At 44.7% G+C, this 17458-nt stretch overlaps 1 protein-coding gene across 1 annotated transcript; it reads right to left on the bottom strand.

Moving 5' to 3' along the window:
• Positions 1–1152: 1152 nt before the first annotated feature.
• On the bottom strand, positions 1153–5172 carry LOC121874393 (the record flags this gene model as incomplete). Its single annotated transcript, XM_042378522.1, is given in 2 exon segments — positions 1153–3485; positions 5106–5172. A coding segment is annotated over 1 exon segment (2329 nt), but the record flags the coding sequence as incomplete, so codon positions are not given.
• Between the last annotated feature and the right edge of the window lie 12286 nt (positions 5173–17458).

Genomic DNA, 17458 nt, shown 5'->3' with positions numbered 1-17458 from the left:
TGCAGCCAACCAGAGGAAGCATTGAAGGGTTTGGGCTCTGCAATTCCCAGTTTACGTGTCACTGCTGCGTATAGCTCACGTGCGTACTCCTGCACTGAGCGCGTGTCCACCGCCATGTTGCGTCGCGCCTGACGCACCAAATAACTCACCAGCAAATTTTCCACTTTTGCCAGCACCCTGTTCTGGCAATACCTGATAGATGAAGCACCTGCAGACTTTGTGATTTTCATGTGCTCTTTGATCTTGGCTGCATCCTTCTTGATCGTACGAATCGTAGATTCGTTGACGCCATGCTGGCGCGCGAGATCAACTTGCCGTCTTCCTTTCTCCAAATCTTGAACAATTTGGTACTTCACCTCGTAGCTTAATGAACGTCGTGTCTTCTTTGGCTTAGTGCCGCTGGGTCCAGGTAAGGAAAGGTCTCTCTCTGGGGGCGGTGGTGGTCCGGCGGAAGCCATTTTACGGAACAATGGATGCGCGTTTACACGGTGTGGCCTTGAGGGATGAAACTGCCGCAGCTAGGTCAAGCATCGTCTCTCCTCCCTCCCTCCCTCCCTCCCTCCCCGGGGTGGTCACGTCATAATACTTTAAGCCAATTACAGCTAGCAGCAGAGGGGGGTAGGGATGCATGGCCAATCACAGTCCGATACGTCATATGACGTCAGTGATAACGCAACAAAGACACACACTGCGCAACCTTACCGCGCGGCTTGCCCAAGCGGAGGGAGGAGGAGGGAGAGGCGAGGAGCACAGGCAGGCAGGCGGGCGGGTGGCGCGTGGCGCGTGGGCAAAATCTAAAAATAGCATCTCGAGCCGGACACTCACCGCGTATATGTGGAAAAAATCCGTGTTAAGTGAAAGTTCAGCTCTGGCAAGGCACCGCGTATATGCGAAAACGCGCTAAGTGAAACCGCGTTAGGCGGGGTAATACTGTAATCTTTTTATCACAAGGTTTTTCTAAATTTAAATAACTTAACCTAAGTTAACTCAAATCAACTTAATCTAATATTATAACCTAACCCAACCCAATCTCAGCTAATCCACCCAAACTTAAATGAACTTAAACAACTCTAGCTTAACACTTCCTAATCTGGCCTAACCTAACCTAAGTATTGGACACATAATTTTTATAGGAACACAATATTTCCTGACCTGCATCAATCACAGATGGTCTTTCACTGGTGGTTGAGGGCAGCTGACGCATCAGGCTGACCAACTGCTCCATCCTGTTCTCGTACTGCTTCTTCTTCACTTCCTCAGCTGCAATTTCCTTATCACACTTCTCTCTGATCTTCCTGATCTTCTCGTCGCACTCGTTCTTCTTCTCCGTTATCGCCAAGATCTCCGAGGAGTACCTCTTACACAGTTCCATAGGAGTGTCGAGACATACTTCCTTCCCCGGCACCTCCAAACGTCTTTCTCTCTCTACTTTGGGGACGCACCTTTCACTTATCGGCAGAGTTGACGACACCGTGGTCTCTGGCGAGCTTTTCAAGAAGTTGGTTTCATTTGCCAGCGTCAGTGACAAGCCCTCCAGAGGAAGGATGTTCTGCTTCTTTGGTTGTATGCTCTTCCGGGCATTGGAAGGAGGCTTTCGTTTATGAAAGGGTCGTGGAGATCTCACTACAAACCGTACATTAGAAAACATTGTGGCAGGCGGTGGTTGTGTGCCAGAATCCTGATGAGGCGAAGGGAGAGTACACGAGGTAGCAGATGACGGCTCTGTCGTGCCGGAGAGGGCGCTATGAGGAAACAATGTACTAGTCAAGACAGAGGAGGGAAGAGTTACCATTGGTACAAAGGAGTCAATTCCCTTAAGTTTTTTCCTATTCTCAACCAGGGCCTCACCTTCCCAGCCCCCCGACTCATGCCATTTTCTCTTGTTTGACTCGACAGCATTACTTGCAATACCCACAGCATGGCTCACTTCGTTCTTTTGAGTTTCTATCTTACTAATAATAAATGGTAAGTTGTTGCTTTCCCTAGATACTGTCTCGGGTTCCTCAAAAGCCACAGTTTTATCGGAATCAAATGAACTGCTTTCTTCATCTTCTGAATCAACATTTTTTTCATCATTAATTGGGGCAGCGGCAGCTGATGGTCTCTCCGATGTGAGAATGGCAGCTGATGGTCTCTCCGATGTGAGAATGGCAGCTGATGGTCTCTCTGATGTGAGAATGGCAGCTGATGGTCTCTCTGATGTGAGAATGGCAACTGATGGTCTCTCTGATGTGAGAATGGCAGCTGATGGTCTCTCTGATGTGAGAATGGCAGCTGATGGTCTCTCTGACGTGAGAATGGCAGCTGATGGTCTCTCTGATGTGAGAATGGCAGCTGATGGTCTCTCTGATGTGAGAATGGCAACTGATGGTCTCTCTGACGTGAGAATGGCAGCTGATGGTCTCTCTGATGTGAGAATGGCAGCTGATGGTCTCTCTGATGTGAGAATGGCAGCTGATGGTCTCTCTGATGTGAGAATGGCAGCTGATGGTTTCTCTGATGTGAGAATGGCAGCTGATGTTCTCTCTGACGTGAGAATGGCAGCTGATGGTTTCTCTGATGTGAGAATGGCAGCTGATGGTCTCTCTGATGTGAGAATGGCAGCTGATGTTCTCTCTGATGTGAGAATGGCAGCTGATGGTCTCTCTGATGTGAGAATGGCAGCTGATGTTCTCTCTGACGTAGCAGAAACAAAGGTGGACTGTGGCTTGTTTGAAGCATAACCAGAAGAGCTGTCTGACATTTTATGTTGGTGAGTTACTAAATTAGAAGTACAGGTATGGGCATCTGCATTCGTTACATTCACATTTATTGTCTTAGCCATGTTAGCCTTTATCCTCTCCCGATATTCTAGCTCTTTGGACGGGGCTGTCATCACTGGTGAACTAAGAGTGGCAGACTCGCCAGTACAGACGGAGATGGGTGGCTCGCTGGACAGTTGATGACCCTCGTGCTCAGGTCCGCACAACGTTGACGGCTGTATCCATACCGAGTTGCTCTCCTTTGGTTTTCTCTTGTCTTTACTTGTGCTTCTATACATTTTCTTTTGGTGTAAAAAGGCCTTCAAGGCATTCTTCATTAACTTTCCATCTCCTACCTTCTTCACACACTCTTCTCCTTTCTTCTTCTTCTTCCTCTTCTTTTTATGCTGCTTTTTCTTAGCAGACTTTGTTTTACTCCGTTCTTTGTTGGGGCTCTCCCACAAAGGATCATTGAGATCTGGAAATTCACCCGACCAATCAGAATTGAAAAAATCTTCACTATCTCTTTCCTCAGCTGACTTCTTGAGGTCGTTCTCATCTGACATTATCTGTGACGGTTCACCTGTTTTCTCCCCAGCCACCTTTTGTTGTGTTCCTTCCTCAGGGTCATGTTGCAAGGTGAGCACGTGTGAGGCAGTGACATCTTCTGCTTCATTCTCAGAGGAACTGTAAGACGAAGACAGAGACTCCTCCCCCTCACTCAGAGAATCATTCCACATCCTCCTGCCGGATCATAACACAACATTAATTAACCTTCTACAGGAACACAACACACATTAACCTTCTACAGGAACACAACACACATTAACCTTCTACAGGAACACAACACACATTAACCTTCTACAGGAACACAACACACATTAACCTTCTACAGGAACACAACACACATTAACCTACTACAGGAACACAACACACATTAACCTTCTACAGGAACACAACACAACTCATGCAATGAATATTCAACACAAATGAGAAAAAAAAAATCAGTAAATAAATAAAATACATTCCCTATAAAAATAATCCCCAATGACTCACAAACACTCAAAATATTAAGTGCATCCTTACTTTCAATAACAGGAAAGATTTGTTTGATCATAAATACTGTAGTCACATAAACTCTCAACACTGGGAAAAGTAACATACTGTACAATCCAAATATGAGGTCTGTTTATGGGTTTCTTTAATTATTAATCTTGTTTTAATAAATTACTATTACTATTATTTTAGTTGTCATCTAATACTATTACAGTACTTGGTCATATATTACTACAGGTATTACTTTTGCCAGATAGTATTTATTTATTTATTTATTTTGCATAATCATCAGTATGTTCCTATTTCATCTACATTTTGCAGTACTGTATTATATTCTTGTGAATAATGAAATAATACAGATATGTCGGGATTTTTGGTGTTACAAACAAGCTCGTTATGGTTGGTTTTTGTTACTCCCTTGTCTAAGAAAACTGTTGAATTACAGCACCAATTCAGTAATCATGAGAAAATTTTTCAACAACCTAAGAGTTCAAGAAATGTCTCTGTAGTAGAAAAGCAATAGACTCACATCTATTACTTAGCCTTCTATTACTATTACAGGCAAAAAAGTTGTAATATACAGTATTACAAATTACTATTACTGTACTTTAAATACCCTGTAATAGTCTATTACTATTATATACTATTACCCCATGTCTGATACAACACCACAATGACAACAACTGGTCACAAACAATATATTTACTGATTAAATTCATGCTTATCAGAGTAGAGATCACAAGGCCATGACTGGGGGGATCAGAGGGCCATGGCTGGGGGGGATCAGAGGGCCATAGCTGGGGGATCAGAGGGCCATGGCTGGGGTAGGGGCATGGCTGGGGTCAGAGGCCTGGCTGGGGATCAGAGGGGCAGCTGGGGATCAGGGCTTAGCTGGGGGTTGAGGGCCATGGCTGGGATCAGAGGGCCATGGCTGGGTCGGGGGCTGCTGGGGATCAGGGGCCATGGCTGGGGATCAGAGGCCTGGCTGGGGGATCAGGGCCATGGCTGGGTTGGGGCCTGGCTGGGGGATCAGAGGGCCATGGCTGGGGGATCAGAGGGCTAGCTGGGGGATCAGGAGGATGGCTGGGGATCAGGGGCCGCAGGCTGGGGGATCAGAGGGCCATGGCTGGGATCAGAGGCCATGGCTGGGGGATCAGAGGGCCATGGCTGGGGGGGATCAGAGGGCCATGGCAGGGGGATCAGAGGGCCATGGTTTGATCACAGAACATAAAGTTTAACAACCAAGATGGCATTTCATCAGGTGAGGTTTTCATATTAAGAAGACCTGTGTGGTAGGGAAGGACTTACTCGCTCAGCTGCCTGGTGTGTTGCTTTCATGATCTTGGGCGTGAGTCTGTGGATGATGACTAGTGGGACATGGCCCAATTTCTTCTTGTGCGGCTCGTGCTGGACTTGGTCAGATACAACTCTCGTTATCTCCTGTGTGAACTTCTTCTCAGACAAGATCTTTTTGTTCTGTGGGGAAATATAAACATTATTTTATTCTGTAGGTTAAAATGAATAAAATTATCTTTTTTTACAGGAAATAGCCCACCCGGGTGCAGTTATCAACCCACAATGGGGCCTAGAAGGCGAAAAATGAGTAAGAAGAATAAATTAAAAATAGGGAAAAAAGACTTAATGTACACCTCGAAGATGCAGGAAAACCAGCTTTTTGAAGTGAGACAGATTGTATGAGTATGGAAACACAGAAGAAGGCAGAACAGTCCACAGTTTGGCTGTGTGAGGACAGAAGGAAGTACTATAATGGGTTATTCTGGTCACTAGAATGGCCCGTTATATGATGTCGCACTAGAATCTAGTGTGACCCGACATCCAAAAGCAATGGTGGCACCTCGGGCAAGGCAGTGTTACTATCCCCGGTCTTGCTGTCGGTACACAGGATGCCAAATAAACGGCACATTACCCTTTAACAGTGGGGCCCAATTCGCTGGATTTTTGCTTGGGGTCCTCTATTGTTCGGGAATGACACTCTGGATGTTCTAAGAATGTCTGTGGGTAGTTTTAAAGTTTGACATTATCGCTGGGACAGGGAGCCGTGGATCTAGAGAGACAGTAATTTCCTTTCTTTCTATAAATCTGTGTGTGTGTGTGTGTGTGTGTGTGTGTGTGTAGACATACACAAACACTTACAAATAAATAATAATGGGAAAATTCTCTTACAAATATCAGAAACAAATTTTTTAAAATATGACAGTCTACCTTCAAGTCCGTGTTTATAATAAAGTAATAAGCACAAACTTAGGGGTAGACTCAAGTTCCAATAAATTTGTATGTGCAGCAGAAAACTGAGTGAAGAAATAATTTGTTTCAATAACTGATAAAAGTACATTAACACAATGCAGATTCAAGAAAGTTGCTTTCATTGTATCAGATCTCAAAGTAAGTTCTTTCTACTTATTTGCCCAGAGGTCGAGGTCGGAACCTCCTGGTTAGGAAGTTAAGTAAGGTTAGGTTGGTTTAGTTGGTTAGGTCAAGTTCTGTTGGGTTCTGTGCATTGTCGTATCGTTTTTATTACTGTACTATCATCTGAGCAACATCCATGGAAAAAATTCACAAAATCAAACAATTACCTTGGTGTTGTCCGTCTCGGTTAATATTTGTCCACTGGCTGTCAGTAGGTTTCCAATTTTCAATATTACAGACTTAGGACTTAAAAACTTTAATTGACTTCATATCATTTCTTGCAAATCAATCTTGCGGAGTAATGTATCTCTAAAATTTCTAGGCGAATTTCAGTACGGATATTGCAAAGTCGTTGTCTCCTTCCTCCTCCTCTTAGTGACAACTAATGATCTTAAAATGTGGGTCGTGTGACTTGGCTGGTATAATTTTTGGGCTCGTGGTGCAGTTGAGTGCTTTTCTCCATTATCTTGTGTTATTTGGGCAGTTTATCAGAATAATAGTAAAGCATCCATGATCGCGGTCTACCAGCATCAAGACTGTGTCCTCGTTGTGAAAACTTTTTACTTCTAAGAAAGACAAGCTCTTTTGTTAAAACCATAAGCGCCTGATTAGCTAACTGTATCGAAACACCTCAGTAGGAGGTAGCTCAAAAATATGTTGGGTTAAGGGTTTTTCGGAAGTTATGGTGTTTACTCAAACCTGGCTGCCATTTTTTTTGAAATTAGTGGTTTCGTTACAAATGGAAGTTTTAGCTTTTCAAAAGCTCTATTGTGCACAAAGTGAGTCAGATCTGGGTTAAAACACACCATACTCTCATTTTTGTATCGAAGCCCTGAGGACAGAGTTTAAAATTGCAGTTTTTGGTATGTCTAGTAGTTTAGAAACAAGTTTATCCTGTGATGTTATGGTGTGGTTTAATCAATTTTACTTTTATTTCTGGGAGGGTACCTGTTTTTAGTTATCCCCCAAAATATGGGAAAAGCTTTTTCAAATTTTTCTGGCGTTATTATTCTTTTATTCCTGGTTGAAATGGGGTTAGAATACTCAAATAAGAATCTAAAGGTTGGGGATGGTTGGAACTTAGTCAGCGTGTATTGGAAGCTTCTGTAATACCAGGACAGCCAATGGACGGATGTTACCACCGTCTCTTCCACCATTATCCGTTTGGTTAAGTTAAGGTTGATTTGGTCTTTTATTTGGATACACCCCATTTCATCACCAACCCATTTAGTCACCACTAACGGTCTGGTGAAGAAACAGTCGCTGGTATTTAAGTGTGGCAAATTATGCGTTATTATTTTCTGGTATAAATTACGTTTACAGATGCCTATCGGGTAGACGTTTGAAGACCTGCAAAAGCACAACGGTGAGAACTCGTTAAAACTCACTGATCATATGAGCCGAACATGGCTTAACAACATGTCTGGTCGGTGGTTTGATGTGTTTTTCAGCATCTGGTTGGGAGCAAATTATATGTTGAGGGTGGCACAAGAGCGCATAAACCACTGAGCAAAGAACAATCTAGCTCTGCCTCATTCCTCTTCTTCTGAGGAAGCCTCAATGGTGATTTTACAGTTAACTTCGTTATAGCACAAGTTAAAATAAGTGGACAGAAATCATGACAAACAAGTCCGTCTATGGAGCTGTGGGATGAATATGAAGAATAAAATATCACCACTTCTAATTTATTAAAAAATTGTCAGTCTTCTTCCAAGCTTGCATGATAGAACAATTTTTTTTTTTTTTAATTTTAGTCTTTCACATATTGTTTAAGCAAGATGATTGTAGGTGTATTAACAATGTTTTTATCTTTGTTTCGTTTTAGTCTTTAATAAATTGTTTTAGTGAGACTCTTGTTTAAGTATTAACGTATTTTTTTATTATCGTTTTTAATAAATTGTTGTAATGAGATGCTTGCATGATCCAATGTAAGTACAAAAAGATAGTAAACCAGCCATTAGGTCTTCACTGCTTCAGTTAATGCATAATGAAGGGTCAGACCTTGAATGATGGGGAATGAACTGTGACGAAATGGGTAAATGTGGTGAAACGGGTTGGTGACAGAAATGTTTTATCCTTTTATTTCTGTGTTTCCCCAATTTCTCTCTACTTCAGCCCTGCTTACTGTTTTAATCAAGGTATTGACAGTGGGTTTGGGGGTCATATCTAAAATTTCTCATTTCCTGTGGATATAAAATTGGGTTGATTAAACACCATGAAATAAACTACAAGGCCTGTTTTTTTGTTAATTGTTTTCCTGTAAACCTTTTACGAAAAATATATATTAAATTCAAACCTAAAGAAAGACAAGCATAATGACATTACTTCCTATCATCAACAGCCAAAACTAAACTCACAAAAATAAAATACCGCTGAGATAACTTAGAACTGTAATGTGGCTAGAGAGTATTTATATACACCTTATATCACCTTATATTATTTGGGTAATATTTTCTATATGTACCATACTTCTCTCTTCCGATCTTGGCTGTGTTGAAGTGTTAGATATTAGCGAAGGTTAAGAACTAGGTGTGGTCGTTAGTGAGGTGGGAATCCTGCAATGTGGTCTTGGCTGCTGGCAACCACTACTTCCAGGCTCTAACCGCGCAGCTCTAACCACCATCGCTAACCTTCACCTAAATCCTCACAGTTCAGGATTTATTGTTTTATAGGTCCTGTGTGGTGTGAGGGCAGAACTAACAGGGTATAAGGGTTTTGCGTTCTGGCTCGATATTGGGGGTAAAGCCTGAAGGTCGTGGGGTTTTTGTCAAGTTACGGTGAAAGAATGATGGTGTGTTTGGGAAAGTTCTGGTATTTTATCTGTTTATGGCAAAGTGGCAGTTCCTAGGTGTGCCGACCTGTGACTAGGAGATGATATCTGGTCTGGGAGGAAGAGTGTTGGTAACGACTAGGGGACTATTGAGTGATGTACTTATTCGTGCGCGCTTCTGAGAATGTGGGGGGGGTTTATTACTGAAACAGGGGCGTTTACCGAACAAATTCTGGCGAATATCATACTATTACTGACACGTTCTTCAAATAAAGAGAGTTTGAAACACTACTAAAGTACACCAACCAGATATTGTGGGTTGTGAGAACTGTTGTACAAGAACAGGAGAAATATGAAGGAATGTGAGTTCAGTGCTGGATATATTTCATTTACGAACCAAGAATCACGCGGGAGGGTGTGGTTATCTACGCTAGACGAAGACCTTAGAGCCAGCCAGGCAGAGGGTACAGGGAAGGATGTTTTTGAAGAAGTCAAGAGGTGGTGTAGTTTAATTTAAGGACACTTATCGTCAGGTGTATTCTACAGATCCCCGGAGCTGTGGCCTAAATCAAAGAACAGAACATGGCAAACAACCGCGATGCTCAAGCCCTAGCCACCTCCTTATCATGGGGACTTTAACTATGGCGACATTTGACTGGAGAAACAGAGTCCACGAATGACGAATAACCATGCTACTCTTTTTTGTACAGAAACTCTGAGAGATAATTTTCTGTTCCAACATGTGAGAGACCAAATACAGAGGTCTTACCAAACCCATGACCTGAATCCATGACCCAAACAGGAGAGGGTATGTGGTGGCCAAACTGGAACTTCTTGCCCCAGTTAGCAGTCACCATATACTAGTGTTGTCATTCAGATTTAACTGTTACCTAGTTCAAGATAAGGAGGCCAGGCCAAGTTGAAATATTACAAATTGCAATGGGATAGAGGGGAAAGATGAGGGTATCAACTGGCCTGACTTATTAAGGTGCAAGAAGAACGCAGACACTAAGCTGAATAATATAACTAGTAAAGGCCATTTGATCTGATAACCTGCCAGGCCAAACCAGTGCTGATCGAGGATTCTGCACACATGAACATATCTTTGATGGAAATAAATTAAACCAGGAAATTAATTGGGTTGGGTCAAACGATGAGCAAAACAGGAGGATGTATGCGAAAGCCAGAAACCAAGCAAAATTAGTGGAGGGTTCCGAAGTTTTGCAAGGTCAGAATCAAACTAAAGCCTTTTTACGCTATGCCAAGTCAGTGGCGGTAAGTATCGAACCTGAGCGAAGATAGTAGTTACTGGATTCTGGACAGGATTAAAATATCCAGGCCTAAGGTCATGAGTCGGACTGACATGGTGCATCCTAAAGTGCTAAGGGCTGTGCAAAGACACAGAGCCCTGATTCTGTTTTGTAAATGCCTGGATGAACAAATGGTCCCAGTGAATGGAAAGTGGCTTATGTGAGTTCTATCTTCAAGAAGATGATCCTCCCCGAACAACTATAGACCGTGAACCTGACCAGCATAATATGTAAAAGTACTTATTATCAGAGATGCGCGATGGAACATCTACTATGAAACAACCTTGTAGATTGCAACACGGTTTTAAGCCAGGGATTTCTTTAAGCTTCAATTGCTCAAGGTATTGGATCATTTAGAACGGGTGGTATCATATTTTTTAGGAAGCGACAGTGCTTGCAGCTGAAAATCAAAACTGGAGAATTCGGGGAAATGTCCTAGCGTGGATAGAAGACTTTCTACATGACCGCAAGCAGTGTGTGGTGATTAATGGCACGAAATCGTCATCTGTACCTGTAACAAGTGGGGTACCGCAGGGTAGTGTATTGGGCCCGCTGTTGTTTGTTTGTTTCATAAATGACATGCCTGACGTTGTACACTCCTCCATACAAATGTTTGTCGATGACGGCAAGTTATTTCGGGAAATTAAGAACCAAGCGGACTGTGAAGAGCTGCAGAAGGACCTCTGTGGGCTCCAGGAATGGTCGAAGGAATGGCTGCTGAGATTCAATGTCACGAAGTGTAAGAGGATGCACCTGGGGCGTACCAACGGTAAGGAGGCGTATCATATGTCCCAACGGGATGAAGAAAATGCACTAGTTGAGACTGTGTGTGAGAAGGACCTAGGTGTGTATGTTGACAATGAGCTGAAGTTCTCGGGCCATTGTGAGAAGAAGGTAAATCAGGCAAATAAATTATTGGGTCTTATAAGAAGGTCGTTCAGATATCTAGACGGTCCGTCCCTCGTGACGATCTTCAGGAGTGAAGTGCTTCCCCATCTGGAGTACTGTCACCCCATCTGGTCCCCGAGATATGCTAGGGACTGTCAGTTGGTTGAAAATGTTCAAAGGAGGGCCACCAAACTGGTGCCTGCACTTCGGCACCTCAGCTACCCTGAGAGATTGGAGCACCTGAACTTGCCTAGCTTATACTACAGACGGGCAAGGGGGGACCTAGTTGAGGTTATAAGCATCTCAGGGGGCACTACTCAGTTGAGTGTCCTTACTTGGAGCTGGCGGACGCTCGCCCCACAAGGGGTCACAGCTCAAGATTGAAGAAGCCGCAAGTCCAGAAAACCGTGAGGGCAAACTTTTTCGGAGTGAGGGTTGTAAACTCTTGGAACAATCTACCAGAGAATGTTGTGATGGCACCGAGTGTGAGCTCTTTCATGAGAAGACTTGACCAACACTGGAGCGGGTTCAGGTACATTCAGGAGCCGGTGCATGCCCAGTATTTGCCAACAGTGCGTGACAGAGACGTGACCGATCGCCCGGGCGGCTAGCGAGCCGATCTTTGGTGAAGAATATAAATGAAAAGAGACGTGACCGATCGTCCAAGCGGCTAACAAGCCGATCAGTGGCGAAGAGGATAAAAGTAAAAGTAAAAAATAGGGCAAGTGAGGATGTAATGAGAGAGGGTGTGAGAGTCGGGTTGGCCACAAAGTTTACAAACAGTGCGGTGAGGCTCAGGGTTGCCAATGTACTCCCATAGGTCTAAATCAGTCACTTAAATTCACTTATATCAGTTCAGTAATCGCTTACAATAACTAACATTATTCCAAAAATCACTTAAATTCGCCTAATTCAGTCCAGTAGTCACTTAGCGTAACTTAAATGTCTAAAAGTCAATCAAATTCACCTAATTCATTTCAGTAGATACTTAGAACTGCTATTCAACCAGGGTTACCCGATACTTTCCCATAAATTACGACATTCTCTTCGTAAAACAGGACATGACATTAAAAAGAGACATGTACTATCATGATGTAGATATTTGCTGTCAACTTTTAGAGAATGTCATTGATCGCCCAAGCGGCTAACGAGCCGATCAGTGGTGAAGAGGATAAAAGTAAGTAAAAATAACCGTACCTGTTGATCCTGTTGTAGTGGATTTCTCCCCTACAAACGCTGTTTGTCGCTGAGTAGCCGACCCCACCAATTCCCCAGTGTATGCCTCGTGGTCTAGGTCAACCAGCGCCGCCATACATCACGGAGCGGGGGTCAACTTCTAAGCCACGCCTAACCCCGCTATTTAAGACCTGACCTCGTGGTGATCTCTCTTTCTACCTACAGCCGCAGCCAGCAACACCTCCTCCTCCGCCGCTGCCTGGCGGCCCTCGCTCCTCCTCCGCCGCTGCCTGGCGGCCCTCGCTCCTCCTCCGCCGCTGCCTGGCGGCCCTCGCTCCTCCTCCGCCTGCCTGGCGGTCCTCTCTCCTCACTCCGCCTGCCTGCTTGTCCTCGCCTCCTCCTCCTCCCGCCTGCCTGGCAGTCCTGGCCTCCTCCTCCGCCTGCCTGGCGTCCCTACTTTCCTCCTCCGCCTGCCTGGTCTCGCCTCCTCCTCCCGCCTGCCTGGCAGTCTCGCTCTCCTCCGCCTGCCTGGCGGTCCTCGCTCCTCCTCCGCCTGCCTGGCGGTCCTCGCTCCTCCTCCGCCTGCCTGGCGGTCCTCGCTCCTCCTCCGCCTGCCTGGCGGTCCTCGCTCCTCCTCCGCCTGCCTGGCAGTCCTCGCTCCTCCTCCGCCTGCCTGGCGGTCCTCGCTCCTCCTCCGCCTGCCTGGCGGTCCTCGCTCCTCCTCCGCCTGCCTGGCGGTCCTCGCTCCTCCTCCGCCTGCCTGGCGGTCCTCGCTCCTCCTCCGCCTGCCTGGCGGTCCTCTCTCCCGCTGGCGAGCATGGCGACCCACAAGCTGTCCTTCTCTGAGCGTCCTCACCAACCAGCTCTCTCTACATCACGCTTGTAACCATGCTGCCTTCCCAGCACCAAGCTGCATTGTACATCCAATACAACATGTATATAGAGAGCACATTGTGAGTTTCCTTTCTCCATTCCATCCTGAGTGTGAACCAAACAATCCCATACCCCACAAATGGTGACCCCCGGAGATTCGCACTCACACAGGATGGAGGAGAAACTGATCACGCTCCCAGTCTTCAAGCAACATGGAAGACTGGCTTATCCACACAGAAGCAGCTCTCATCGGCTCTACAGCTACTGTCTCTACACCGCAGGTTAGACACCCTAGAGCAGCTCTGCTACTCTAAGCAGACAGTCACTCCTCTTCCGACCCCAGCACACCCGTCCTGCCTCAGACGCCGACCCCGGCCCAGCAGTAACCCCTGCCGCCCCTGACGCGGCCTCTGTTCCTGAGTGCGGACCCACACACCCCTCTTTTCTCCCTCAGGTACTCCCTGCTAATGTCCTGCACCCTGCTGCTGTCGTGGACCCAGCTGCTGTCACGAGCCCTCATCCGCTTCTGCTGACGCAGCCCCTGCTCCTGACCCAGGCCCACACCCCAGCAGGCGCATCTGACGACTCAAGGTAGCTGAGGTGCCGAAGTGCAGACACCAGTCTGGTGGCCCTCCTTTGAACATTTTCAATCAACTGACAGTCCCTAGTATATCTCGGGGACCAGACGGGGTGACAGTACTCCAGATGGGGAAGTATTATCCCCACAGGATACTATCATCGCGCTGTAAGATTCAAACGTTTGTTTCATAGTTCCGGAAGTCACTTTGTAGTGAGTGTGTTTACTTAGAGACTGACAGTACTGTTAGGATTGTATTGTGAATTTGTGATACATCGCATAATGTCACTACCAAACTGGCTTAAAGAAAAATATGCACATGCGGATACGGCTAAAGTTTGTAGGGGAGAAATCCACACACACACACACACACTACCACCAAAACACATACACACACACACTACCACCAAAACACATACACACACACTACCACCACAAACAGTACACTCACACACACCACCACAAATAAACACACACACACATACCATTTTGCTACCATGTCATACCTTACCCAGTCTTGACCTCACTCTCCTCCCAGCTTACTTACCTTCCCCCTCCCCCCCTCCCAGTGTCCAACCATATGAAATCGCCAATAAACTCCTGAAATTTAAATCCAAACGTTCCACGACCCCAATTGACCTCCCAGTCAAAATATACAAGGAGTTTGCAGTCGAACTTGCCACCCCCCTCTGTTCTATTATTAATGCATCCCTCAGACAAAGCAAATGCCCTAATGAATGGAAAACCGCATTTGTCACCCCCATCCCCAAGGTCACCACCCCACAGTCCCCTAACGACCTCAGGCCATTTGCCATTACCCCCATACCCAGTCTACTTCGTGAGGACTTTGTTTTTGAGTGGGCATTTGCCAGTATCTATCAGTCAATTGGTCCACAGCTATTTGGCAATATGAGGACCTCCTCTACATCACACTGCTTGGTGAGCTTTCTGGATTTTCTGCACAAAAACTTATAGAAACGTAAGACATCACTGGCCGTTGCCCTTGTGGACTTCAGGAAGGCCTTTGACCTTGTTGATCACTGCACTGTTATCAACAAGGCTATTGCACTAGGGCTGCCCACCAACCTGGTCTCATGGCTCACTGATTTCTTGAGTGGACGTCGCCAAGCAGTGAGGTATCAGGGCTTGGTCTCTACATTCCAACACCTCACCTGCGGTGTTCCCCAGGGGACCAAGATGGGACCACTGTGCTTCCTCATCCTGATCAACAACGCTCTATCTGAAACTTCTCACAGGTGGAAGTACGTGGATGACTGCACTGTGGGGGTTTCAGTGGACAACACCGCACCAGACTACTCATCGCTCCAAGGCACCCTGGACAGGCTACAGGCATGGACTACGGAGAACAAGGTCACCATCAACCACACCAAAACCGTAGTCATGCACATCAATACCGCCACCACTCCAGTGCAAGCCCCAGCAGTCACAGTGGGTGCCCATCCTCTCCAGCTGGTGCAGTCTGCCAAACTCCTGGGTGTAACTATAGACAACAAACTTGACTGGAAGGCCCATGTAAATAACACAGTCAAGGCAGCCTTGTACCGTCTCTACATGCTACGAAGACTTAGGTCACTTGGGACACCCACGCCAGAGCTGAGGACCATCTACAACGCCTTCATTCTCCCCAAACTAACGTATGCGTCACCAGCCTGGTCGTCTTCTCTCAACTCCACCCAACAACGTCTGCTAGAGAAGGTACAGAAAAGGGCCTGCAGAATCATGCTCGGCGCAGAATACTCCGGCTACACCAACGCTCTCTCCACCCTGGAAATGCCATCCCTCAGTAACCTCCACCACCAAGCACTGGAAAGGTTTGGCCGGGGACTACTGCACCACCCTCGTCATCGCCACCTCCTGCCACCTGCAGCCCCCCACCCACCTCACGCAGTCCGCCACTACAACAAAATTCAGCCCATAAGAGCCCGCACCGATAGATATAAGAACAGCACCATCCCATCTATTGTTAAAATAATAAACAACTCCTGATTTATGTACTGTACAGCCCTGTAAATGTATTCAATGCATATTATATCATTATGTCTAAATCTAATGTAAGTCTGTATATTTTCAGCCATCGGCTGCAACTCTATTAATAAACCGTTAATTATTATTACACACACACAGACTACCACTAACACAAATACATACACTACCACCAACTCACATACATACACACACCACCACAAATACACACAAACCACAACAAATACACACACACCAAAAAATAAATAATTCCTCAACCTTTATACAGACTGAGTCACAATGGATACTAAAACACTATACCTATACATTATTAAATATTTATTCTTCATACTTACATTGGTGTACAGTATACATACTTAACAGTGTTCCATAGAGTTTCATCAGCATTTATACATAATACTGTACTTATTGCCTGAAGTATACTGTATAAAGATTTCATTGTACATTTTCTTATTTTAATTTTTATTTCTGGGTAAAACAACGAAAGAAAAATGAAGGTCCTTTACATAATAATATCTACAGTACAGTGCAGCAAGGTCCTGCTGAACAAATACTGTATTAGTTGAATGACTATCTACAGTACTGAAAAAGTAGCTACTGTACCCAATGAATGAGAATTTACCTAACTAAGACTTTTTCAGGTACACATGTTGTTAAGTTATGTAGAACCTTACTGTATAATGAAAAATCACACGAGGAACATTAAACGTTTATTGTGCGTATGACAATAAAAGGGACACGGTAAATATTTTCAGGAAACTTTTCAAATGTTTATCAAATATCAATCGACACCTGTACAAAAATCCTCATTTGTGAAGCTAATGTACAGTCAGCCAAAGATGCACCGACCCCACCTGGGTCTCGTGCTCGCCATTTTACCTGGCAATACTTGGTAAAGGAAGGCTGTATGTAAAGGTGATTGTGATTGGTGGATCTGTTTTTGGTTGTATCACTGTCAGGATAATTATTAAACAAACCAAAGGTAACAATTTGATAATAATAAACTATTCATTGTTATTTAAGGTCATAAGAAGTTCCAAATTTTCATATATTTGCTTAAAATAATGAAGAAAATTATATTAATGAATTGGCTACTCAACTACAACCACAGCTGCCCACAAGATTCTCACATCAAACTTTTCTTCATTATTTAGAGAAACATACGAACATTTGGAACTTCTTATGACCTTAAATAACAATGAATAGTTTATTATTATCAAATTGTTACCTTTGGTTTGTTTAATAATTATCCTGACAGTGATACAACCAAAAACAGATCCACCAATCACAATCACCTTTACATACAGCCTTCCTTTACCAAGTATTGCCAGGTAAAATTGAGGGCACGAGACCCAGGGTGGGGTCGGTGCATCTTTGGCTGACTGTACCTCCCATCAACACTGTCGACACGTAGAAGTAAATAAACAAGAAACTGACTTATAGTATAGTAATTGGCATCATTTTCCACCTTCATATCATTGTTTTATTATGGAATTCTGACCAGAGTAAACCCGACCTTCAAGAACGGCCAGGAATGTTAACCACAACGAAAATATACTTCAAGCACTAACACAGTTGTCTTAATACTGATAATCATTATAATCCCTTAAAATAATCTATGTACTCATAACCTGCA

The sequence above is a fragment of the Homarus americanus genome, unplaced genomic scaffold (assembly GCF_018991925.1).
Source record: "Homarus americanus isolate GMGI-L3 unplaced genomic scaffold, GMGI_Hamer_2.0 scaffold44291, whole genome shotgun sequence".
Classification (NCBI taxonomy): Eukaryota; Metazoa; Arthropoda; class Malacostraca; order Decapoda; family Nephropidae; genus Homarus; species Homarus americanus.
Note: the sequence above shows the minus strand (reverse complement) of the source record. Positions and strands in the feature narration are given on the sequence as shown.